The sequence below is a fragment of the Sinocyclocheilus grahami genome, unplaced genomic scaffold (assembly GCF_001515645.1).
Source record: "Sinocyclocheilus grahami isolate Dianchi unplaced genomic scaffold, SAMN03320097.WGS_v1.1 scaffold1396.1, whole genome shotgun sequence".
Taxonomy (NCBI): Eukaryota; Metazoa; Chordata; class Actinopteri; order Cypriniformes; family Cyprinidae; genus Sinocyclocheilus; species Sinocyclocheilus grahami.
Window position 1 is genome coordinate 5,796 of NW_015506575.1, and position 10,514 is coordinate 16,309.

A 10,514-nucleotide genomic window follows, 5' to 3' on the forward strand; every position below is an offset into this window, starting at 1 on the left:
CACTCACTCACTCACTCACACTCTCACTCACACTCACTCACTCACTCACTCACTCACACTCTCACTCACACTCACTCACTCACTCACTCACTCACACTCTCACTCACACTCACTCACTCACTCACTCACTCACACTCTCACTCACACTCACTCACTCACTCACTCACTCACACTCTCACTCACACTCACTCACTCACTCACTCACGGTCACACACACTCACTCACACACACACACACACACACACTCACTCACACACACCCACACACACTCACTCACTCACTCACACTCACACTCACACACACACACGCATTACACGACTGCGACGAGTGTGTGCTCAGATGACACTGTGTGTGTGTTTCAGAAAACTACGAGCGTTTAGAGGCTGATAAGAAGAAGCAGGTTCATAAGAAGAGACGGTTTGAAGGGCCGAGCATCCGCTATCATTCAGTGCTGATGCCGCTCATCCCAGACGCACACATGAAGGAGGAGAACGTGGATGTGGAAGGGTAAATTTATACATAATTAACTGTAACTCATAATAATTATGCTAAACTGCTATTACTGTAAAACAGAAGCTTGTTCCTGGAAAGCTGCTGAAAGAAGAATAGAGTTAAGGTCTGTTAATATTATTATGCGGTCACTTCACTAAAAGATGCAAACGTGTTACTACTATTAATTTGGTATAAACTAATATAATAATAAAGGGATTCATAGAGGTTTAGCTGAAATATTTACCTGAATATTGTATTTCCTGAGATTTTAAGTCAATAATATTTAGCATTATCGCATATTCACGGTTCTCTGATGTTGGTTAATGGTCACATGACATGCAGCTAAACAGATAAAATATTTAATCTTTTTATAGTGAGTGTTTAATTATGTTTTTTGCTTTAGTTAATAATGAGCTTTTTCAACTCTTAACTAAGAACCTAAATGGAACCTAAAGTTTGCATGTTTTAATGTCCACATGTTCTTTTTCAAGAAATGATTGTAGCATTTCTATCATAAAGAAATGGCCAAATATTAAAGATTGAGCAGACTTTTGAAGTAAATGTTGTTTAGTCGATATTAAATATGGATTACGTCGTGCTGTAAAGTCTAAAAACGATCAGGCCGCTGGCGCCCTCTGCAGGCGTTTGATTTAATATAGTGCATGTTGCAATAATATTGTTTTATTACATATACGTATTTGTTTTTTACGAATTATTATTGCCTCACTGCTATTATATATAGATTAAGTCATTTTCAAGTCTATTGTTCGCTTGGGTTCATTTTTATTACAAAAAAAAATTGCCGATTAATCGTCAGAATAATTGACCGATTTCTCGATGACCAAAATAATCATTAGCTTCATATGAGCAAGATGCATGATGGTAAGACTTTCTCATCTCCTGTTATAGGCTGGATCAGGACACGCCCCAAGCCACACCCACTTCTTCATCCTCCACTCAGGGGGCGGGGTCTCTGTGCTCTCGCACATACATCACCTTCAGCGACGATGAGGCGTTTAGCTCCGCCTTCCCGCCGTCGGCTCGCTCTAGCCCCGCCCAACCTGTTCAGGAGGTGTGTCCTGTTACCCATAAACCCGCTCTGTATCGCGACCCCGTGACGGACATCCCCTACGCCAATGCCCGAGCCTTCCGGATCATCCGCGAGGCTTACCAGAAATACATCGCGGCGCACGGTTTTCCCAACGCTTCTGGAAGCTTCAGCGGCAACAGCGACGTCAGTGATTCGCCGGCAGCGACCGCCAAGAGCACACGACCGAAAGCCGTCGTCAAACACACCGTAGTCACCACCTAGATGCACCTTAACGACTGCTTTTGAGTGTTTAGTTCCACCTGAGCGCCTCGGATCCGCTGATGGAGGACTGATTCAGCTTTTGATTTATGATCACATCACCAGCACCGGCTCTGTTCATTTTCTGATTTCTCCTTTTGTATTTTCCAGGGTTTTAGTCCAAAAATGGCAATAAAGAACTCAAGAGTGATTACCTCTTTTTTTTTTTTTCCCCTAGTATGATCCTCTGGATCCTCCAGTGGATGCTCTGCAGTGAATGGGTGCCGTCAGAATGAGTCCAAACAGCTGATAAAAACATCACAATAATCCACAGCACTCCAGTCCATCAGTTAACATCTGGAGAAGACAAAAGCTGAAACTAATCCAGCATTAAGACGTTTTTAACTAAAATACATTGAGTCTATAATCCATAATAACTCTTCCTCCAGTGAAAAAGTGTTCTGGTGTGAATCAGGAGAGAAATCTGCACAGATCAAGCAGCGTTTAAACAGCTCTAAACACATATGTGGCTGGTTTTGATGCGAGAGACAACAGCAGATGCACTTTTTCATCCAGAGAAGAGTTATTATGGACTATGTATTTTAGTTAAAAACGTCTTAATGCTGGATTAGTTTCATCTTTTGTCTTCTCCAGATGTTCACTGATGGACTGGAGTGCTGTGGATTACTGTGATGTTTTTATCAGCTGTTTGGACTCTCATTCTGACGGCACCCATTCACTTGCTGAGACACTGATGCAATGCTACATTTCTCCAATCATGGCGAGACGTCGTCCCCAGGGCGGCTGGTGCAAAAAAGATAATCCAGATCATATCAAAAGATCACAGAGATGAAGAATAGGCTTCTGAAGATGTGCGAAACACAATAAAATTGTACTTTATTATTAAAACTTTATTCAGGTCAGACGCTTCAGTCTCGTTTTCCAACTGTTGCTTTTCAGCAAAATACACCGAAACATGAAAACAGTAATTGTTTTACTGGTAAACACTGTGGAACTGTGCATAAAATCCAGTGTTGTGTAAGCTCTCTGTGTTAATATTTATGGGTCAAATGAATGTTAATATGCAAAAACTCAATCGGATTAATTTTCTTTATGCACAACAATTTTTTTAAAGAGATAGTACACCCAAAAATGATCATTCTGTCACCATTTATTTGTTCCAAAACTGACTGGAACACTAAATGTATTTTATTGGACCCCATTTACTTCCTCGAGTTCCCAGCTAATAAAAATATTAACGTTTTGCCAACTAAATGTTTTGTATGTCACGCCATAACTTTGAGTGAATGTTCCGTTAACGTCACGGGAAGAATGTTAGTTCATAATTTTGAGAGAACCTTCTGAGAACGTTGTCGTTCAATGACATGAGGTCAGTAAACAATGACAGAATGCTGATTTTTTTTTTTTTTGGGTGGACTGTCTCATGGAAGTATGAGCTGCACGTGTTTAGTGAGACTCTCCCGATCAGACATGAGAGATGCGTTCAGACCCGAGTGCCTCTCTGCTTCCCTGAGCTCAGTGTCTCTGTGAGCAGCACAGGTCCAGAAGCTCTGAAGTCCAGTCTTTCAGTCCAGCTCTGTGTTCAGAGCTTGCCCTCCTCGATCATGCGGTTCAGGCCGCTGCAGATCTTGCCGAGCTTGGGCCACAGCGTGCCCTGCGGGTCGTACAGGTGCGTGAGCAGCTCCGGGTCCGAGTAATGGTTGAACACGTGTCTGATGCGGTCCAGAGACTTGGGCGTCAGGTGCTTCTCCACCAGCTTCAGCAGTAAGTCTCGACACTCGGCCAGCAGCTCCATCATCACGCTCTTATCAAAGGTGAACTCCACCTGACGCACAGACACGCACGCTCCTTATTACACATTCATGCATACAGACACTTTTATCCAGAGAGGCTCAAAAATGAGGAACACATTTTTAAAACTTGATTTGTAAATTTATGCACGTATTGCAAAGTTCTCAGACATGTCCCCCCTGATAGCACACACAGGCTACATCACGGAGACGTCTATTTGACGTCTGCATTACATCTGCAAGACGTATTTTTTTTAGAGCGTTTGCTCATCTGCTATACATCTCCTATCAGATGTCAAAAAGACGTTTAGAAGATGTATTTAAGATGTTTATGATTTAGAATGCATGTAAAACTGACATCTTGGAGACGTCTATCAGATGTTTGTACACAGCTGATGCTTTCCAGATGAAGCGATGTTTAACAGACGTCCTGCAGACGTACCTGTGCTGTCTGGCCTTATGCTCAACTCTTGAGATTAGAGCATCAGCAGAAAAAAGTACAAGCTGAGGGACGTGAGAGAGATGGACGTTTATCGCAGATGCATGCATGCGGTTATTTATTTTGAAATCAACATTTTTATATGTTCTGATGAAAACCTGGGTGGTGTGTTGCTATCTCTATCTGTCTTCTGAGTGGTTTTTAGCATGCTAATGTACTCTGAAAGCTTTTTAAGAACATTATTATTCGGTATTGCTTACATTTGCACATTTTCTGAAGAAAATAAGTGTTCCTGTCCGAGCCAAAAGTCACTAGCTTCTTCTGGTTGTTTGCTGTGTGGTTGCTAGGGCTAAATATTTGCAGTGCAGTTGCTAAGGTATCCAAAGTAGTTGCTAGGGTGTTTTAGGTACTTTCTATGTGATTGCTAGGGTCTTTTGGTTGGTTGCTATGTGGTTGCTAGGGCTAAATAGTTGCAGTGCAGTTGCTAAGGTATCCTAAGTAGTTGCTATGCAGTTGCTAGGGTGTTTTAGGTAGTTTTTTGTGATTGCTAGGGTCTTTTGAGAGGTTGCTATGTGGTTGTTAGGGCATTCTAAATTTTTGCTATGCAGTTGCTAGGGTGTTGTATGTAGTTGCTTTGCAGTTTCTGTGGTATCCTGAATAGTTGGTAATTTGGTTGCTAGGGTGTCCTAAGTAGTTGCTTTGCGGTTGCTAGGGTGGTCGAAGTAGTTGTTATGCAGTTGCTAGGGTACTCTGAGTGGTTTCTGGGGTGTTCTGAGTAGTTGTTATGCGGTTGCTACTTAGAACACACAGTTGCTAGGGTGCTCTGGGTGGTTACTATGCAGTTGCTAGGGTGTTCTGTAGAGTTGCTATGCCGTCTCTAGGGTGTTCTAAGTAGTTTCTGTGCAGTTTCTAGGGTGTTCTAAGTAATTGCTATGCCGTTTTTGTGGTGTGCTGAGTAATTGCTATGCTGTTTGTAGGGTGTTCTTGGTAGTTGCTAAGTTTCCTAAGTAGCTGATCTGCAGTTGCTAGGGTACTCTGAGTGGTTTCTGGTGTGTTCCGAGTAGTTGTTTTGTGGTTCCTATATAGAACCCACAGTTGCTAGGGTGTTCTGGGTGGTTACTATGTGGTTGCTAATGTGTTCTAAGTAGTTGCTATGCATTTACATTTAGTAATTCAGCAGACGCGGTTGCTAGTGTGCTCTGTGTGATTGCTATGGTGTTCTAAGTATTTGCTATGCTGTTTCTGGGGTGTTCTGAGTAGTTGTTATGCGGTTTCTACTTAGAACACACAGTTGCTAGGGTGCTCTGGGTGGTTACTATGTGGTTGCTAGGGTGTTCTAAGTAGTTGCTATGCTGTTTCTGGGGTGTTCTGAGTAGTTGTTATGCGGTTTCTACTTAGAACACACAGTTGCTAGGGTGCTCTGGGTGGTTACTATGTGGTTGCTAGGGTGTTCTAAGTAGTTGCTATGCTGTTTCTGGGGTGTTCTGAGTAGTTGTTATGCGGTTTCTACTTAGAACACACAGTTGCTAGGGTGCTCTGGGTGGTTACTATGTGGTTGCTAGGGTGTTCTAAGTAGTTGCTATGCTGTTTCTGGGGTGTTCTGAGTAGTTGTTATGCGGTTTCTACTTAGAACACACAGTTGCTAGGGTGCTCTGGGTGGTAACTATGTGGTTGCTAGGGTGTTCTAAGTAGTTGCTATGCGGTTGCTAGTGTGCTCTGTGTGGTTGCTATGGTGTTCTAAGTAGTTGCTATGCATTTTCTGGGGTGTTCTGAGTAGTTGCTATGCGGTTGCTACTTAGAACACACAGTTGCTAGGGTGCTCTGGGTGGTAACTATGTGGTTGCTAGGGTGTTCTAAGTAGTTGCTATGCGGTTGCTAGTGTGCTCTGTGTGGTTGCTATGGTGTTCTAAGTAGTTGCTATGCAGTTTCTGGGGTGTTCTGAGTAGTTGCTATGTGGCCGCTAGGTTACTCTGGATGGTTTCTAAGTGGTTTCTTCCTGGCTGGTGTGAAATGACACCAAAAACGCTGTAAGATGACGCACACACTGAACTTTAAGACTCTCAGCTGTAGTACTGCTGATGATTAATCATAACACACCATTAGCATGTAAATATGACTGATGAATGCGAGTGTTTGTACCTCCTGGAAGCTGATGGCCGTCATGGCTCCTTGGTGGAGTTTTTTCCTGAAGTCCTGCGCCACACTCAGCTCGTCTGCGCTGAACTTTTCGTGTCTGAACAGAACCCCCACCTTCACGGCGATCTTGATCATGTTCTTCACCACCTTCTGGGCCTCGTTGCGGTTCCCCGTGTGCTCCTTGGAGACGCGGTACAGCTCGTCCAGAACCTCGCTGCTGTTGTCATCGATGAACATATGAGCCACTGACTTACTGGCCATGTGACTGAGGATCTTCTTCTGGGCCTTCATGGCCATGTCCTTTGAGCTGAACGCCTCCATCCTGATGACAGGAGAGCACGGACGGACACAGACGTACAGCCGTGTGCGAGTGTGTTTACCTGCGTCGTGCAGTCGGAGGTGTTTGCGAGGAGCGTGTTATGTCTTTTTGAGGAAGTGGCGTCTTCCGCTGTGTAACTGCGAGAGGAAACGGTGTGATCGGAGGAGATATGCCACTTCTGCTTTCTATCTCACTCACACACTTCAACTCTTGAGTTTCAGACTCAAATCTCCCTCTCCAGAGACGTTTCATATCATTCAGGGCATTGACAGTGTGAGAATAAGAACACAAACTAACCTGAAAATAGTACGTCTAAGCTTCACGTCATCTTCAAACATAAGGTGTGAAAAATCAACCGTGAGATTAAATGGAAAGCTTCCATAGTTTGTAATCAAAAGTCAAAACTCAAGTTTCTCTCTAGATCACATGATCTGATCAGTCTGTATCTCAATCATTCTTCCTGATTCACATTTAACAAATAAACGGAACTGAATTCAGATTGAAATTATCTGGAATGTGGTTTGTTCAGTTCAATGAAAAGATGTTAGGGTGTTGTAATTAGTTGCTATGCGGTTGCTGGGGTGCTCGGAGTAGTTGCTGGGGGGTTATAAGTAGTTGCTAACCGGTTGCTGGGGTGTTTTCTAAGTAGTTGCTATGCGGTTGCTGGGGTGTTCTAAGTAGTTGCTATGCGGTTGCTGAGGTGTTCTAAGTAGATGCTATGCGGTTGCTGGGGTGTTCTAAGTAGTTGCTATGCGGTTGCTGAGGTGTTCTAAGTAGATGCTATGCGGTTGCTGGGGTGTTCTAAGTAGTTGCTATGCGGTTGCTGAGGTGTTCTAAGTAGATGCTATGCGGTTGCTGGGGTGTTCTAAGTAGTTGCTATGCGGTTGCTGAGGTGTTCTAAGTAGATGCTATGCGGTTGCTGGGGTGTTCTAAGTAGTTGCTATGCGGTTGCTGAGGTGTTCTAAGTAGATGCTATGCGGTTGCTGGGGTGTTCTAAGTAGTTGCTATGCGGTTGCTGAGGTGTTCTAAGTAGATGCTATGCGGTTGCTGGGGTGTTCTAAGTAGTTGCTATGCGGTTGCTGAGGTGTTCTAAGTAGATGCTATGCGGTTGCTGGGGTGTTCTAAGTAGTTGCTATGCGGTTGCTGAGGTGTTCTAAGTAGATGCTATGCGGTTGCTGGGGTGTTCTAAGTAGTTGCTATGCGGTTGCTGAGGTGTTCTAAGTAGATGCTATGCGGTTGCTGGGGTGTTCTAAGTAGTTGCTATGCGGTTGCTGAGGTGTTCTAAGTAGATGCTATGCGGTTGCTGGGGTGTTCTAAGTAGTTGCTATGCGGTTGCTGAGGTGTTCTAAGTAGATGCTATGCGGTTGCTGGGGTGTTCTAAGTAGTTGCTATGCGGTTGCTGAGGTGTTCTAAGTAGATGCTATGCGGTTGCTGGGGTGTTCTAAGTAGTTGCTATGCGGTTGCTGAGGTGTTCTAAGTAGATGCTATGCGGTTGCTGGGGTGTTCTAAGTAGTTGCTATGCGGTTGCTGAGGTGTTCTAAGTAGATGCTATGCGGTTGCTGGGGTGTTCTAAGTAGTTGCTATGCGGTTGCTGAGGTGTTCTAAGTAGATGCTATGCGGTTGCTGGGGTGTTCTAAGTAGTTGCTATGCGGTTGCTGAGGTGTTCTAAGTAGATGCTATGCGGTTGCTGGGGTGTTCTAAGTAGTTGCTATGCGGTTGCTGAGGTGTTCTAAGTAGATGCTATGCGGTTGCTGGGGTGTTCTAAGTAGTTGCTATGCGGTTGCTGAGGTGTTCTAAGTAGATGCTATGCGGTTGCTGGGGTGTTCTAAGTAGTTGCTATGCGGTTGCTGAGGTGTTCTAAGTAGATGCTATGCGGTTGCTGGGGTGTTCTAAGTAGTTGCTATGCGGTTGCTGAGGTGTTCTAAGTAGATGCTATGCGGTTGCTGGGGTGTTCTAAGTAGTTGCTATGCGGTTGCTGAGGTGTTCTAAGTAGATGCTATGCGGTTGCTGGGGTGTTCTAAGTAGTTGCTATGCGGTTGCTGAGGTGTTCTAAGTAGATGCTATGCGGTTGCTGGGGTGTTCTAAGTAGTTGCTATGCGGTTGCTGAGGTGTTCTAAGTAGATGCTATGCGGTTGCTGGGGTGTTCTAAGTAGTTGCTATGCGGTTGCTGAGGTGTTCTAAGTAGATGCTATGCGGTTGCTGGGTGTTCTGAGTAGTTGCTATGCAGTTGCTGGGTGTTCTAAGTAGTTGCTATGTGGTTGCTGGGGTGGTCTAAGTAGTTGCTATGAGGTTGCTGAGGTGTTCTAAGTAGTTGCTATGCGGTTGCTGGGGTGGTCTAAGTAGTTGCTATGCGGTTGCTGGGGTGTTCTGAGTAGTTGCTATGCGGTTGCTGGGTGTTCTGAGTAGATGCTATGCAGTTGCTGGGGTGTTCTGAAAATGAAACAACAAAGGTACACACAGGAAAAAAAGGTACAAAAGCTATCACTGGGGTGGTACCTTTTCGAATATGTACACTTTAGGTACTAATATGTACCTTTACAATATGGACTCTTTTGGTACAGAGCACGCCCCAGTGACAGCTTTTGTACCTTTTTTTCTGAGAGTGTATCAGCAGAAACACACATACCTGCTGAATCATCTTACCTGTTGTTGCTGAGTGAGAGTGTTTAGCTGTGATGTGTGTGAGTTTGTCGTAGAGTGCGTCTGTCAGTACTTGACATGCTGAGTTTACATCCGTTTCCACAAAGAACTCTCTCTCACACAGGAACAGGACGACACAATCAGTCAATGTAATATTGCATCGTGAGTCTTGCACTATTCAGTCTCACACACAGTGCTCACTTTGGCTGTTGTCTGTGTTTATAATCTGTGTTTATTAGGATCGTGTGTCATTCAGGTTGCCTTTAAAAGTCCAATACAGGAAACAGGATGCAATATTATATTTCAGATTGGAACTGAAGAAAGTAGAATTAAAATGCATCTGCTGTAAAAGCATATCAGTATGAAAGTGTGAATTGCATGTTCCAGAAACATTAATTTTAATCACCGATGATTGAAATGTCTGCTATAGGTGTTTATGTAATTTTAATTATATTTAAAGTAACTTTAATTTTATGTTCCTGGGTAGAAGAACACTTCAGTTTCCAGACGAATGAAATTAATCTGTTGTGTGAATTTCTTTGAATTGCAAGTCAGTGATTTTTCTTCCTGTTGGTGTGTTGTGACGATGCATACTCGCATACATGAATTGAAAAGCACTCCGTTGTTAAATTCTCAATAGTTGTTGTGTATTGTCCTGTATTTATGGTTGCATTGTTCTAAAAAGTGTTTCTGAATGTTGCACCAGCAACATTTCAACATTTAGTGTTTCTCACCGCACCGCAGAGAAGACTGACAAATGAAACCTGCCTTAAAACTGCCTGAACCCATGTGTGAAACACACCGATCACAACAGTGCCAGTCACAGTCACCAGCAGGAAGTGCAGGTGTAAAGAGCTGGCTGAAGACTTCCTGTCTGACATGGGCGACGAGAAGAGATGAGACTTCTTGAAAAAAGTAATCTGACTACGTAACTCGTGTTACTTGCATCACCCCAAACACGGCCATAACCCTCATAGAAAAGTTATAACAGCATTTTTAGACTATTACGTACTTTTGTTTACATTCATGCATTTGGCAGATGGTTTTATCCAAAGACTCTTGCATTATATTCAAAGTATTCATTTTTATGATTTCATGCATTTTCTGGGAATCAAACCCACAATCCTGGCGTTCTTATCGTGCCATGACTCACTGTTTGAGCTACAGGAATATATTATGAAAATGTCCTGCACTCAAATGGAGGTTTTTATTTATCTATTTTTTTATGTATTTTTAATTTGTTTTTTTTATATATATTTTTAATTTAGCTATTTTTAATGTGTCCTGTAGAGGGAAACACAGACACTCACACTCTCTCTCTCTCTCTCTCTCTCACACACACACTCTCTCTCTCTCTCTCTCTCTCTCTCTCTCTCTCTCTCTCTCTCA

At 43.4% G+C, this 10,514-nt stretch overlaps 2 protein-coding genes across 2 annotated transcripts in view; one reads left to right on the forward strand and one right to left on the reverse strand.

The window, feature by feature from the left end:
- vps72a (vacuolar protein sorting 72 homolog a) overlaps positions 1 to 2,004 on the forward strand; it is a 5,769-nt gene extending 3,765 nt beyond the window's left edge. Inside the window, exons 5-6 of the mRNA XM_016256092.1 lie at positions 363 to 507; positions 1,402 to 2,004. Of these exons, the coding sequence (XP_016111578.1) occupies positions 363 to 507; positions 1,402 to 1,804 (548 nt within the window). The 3' untranslated portion in view covers positions 1,805 to 2,004. The remainder of the gene's footprint in view (positions 1 to 362; positions 508 to 1,401) is intronic.
- Positions 2,005 to 2,929: 925 nt separating this feature from the next.
- On the reverse strand, positions 2,930 to 6,606 carry tnfaip8l2a (tumor necrosis factor, alpha-induced protein 8-like 2a). The gene is made up of 2 exons (XM_016256094.1): positions 6,170 to 6,606; positions 2,930 to 3,626 (listed from the first exon to the last, which is right to left on the reverse strand). The coding sequence occupies exons 1-2, from the start codon at positions 6,485 to 6,487 to the stop codon at positions 3,384 to 3,386; spliced, it is 561 nt and encodes a 186-aa protein (XP_016111580.1). The 5' UTR covers positions 6,488 to 6,606; the 3' UTR covers positions 2,930 to 3,383.
- Positions 6,607 to 10,514: the final 3,908 nt, after the last annotated feature.

Coding starts and splice junctions, on each gene's coding strand:
- tnfaip8l2a (XM_016256094.1), bottom strand. CDS start 6,487: ATGGAGGCGTTCAGCTCAAAGGACATGGCCATGAAGGCCCAGAAGAAG. Junction 3,627..6,169: donor CGGCCATCAGCTTCCAGGAG/GTACAAACACTC, acceptor TCTGTGCGTCAG/GTGGAGTTCACCTTTGATAA.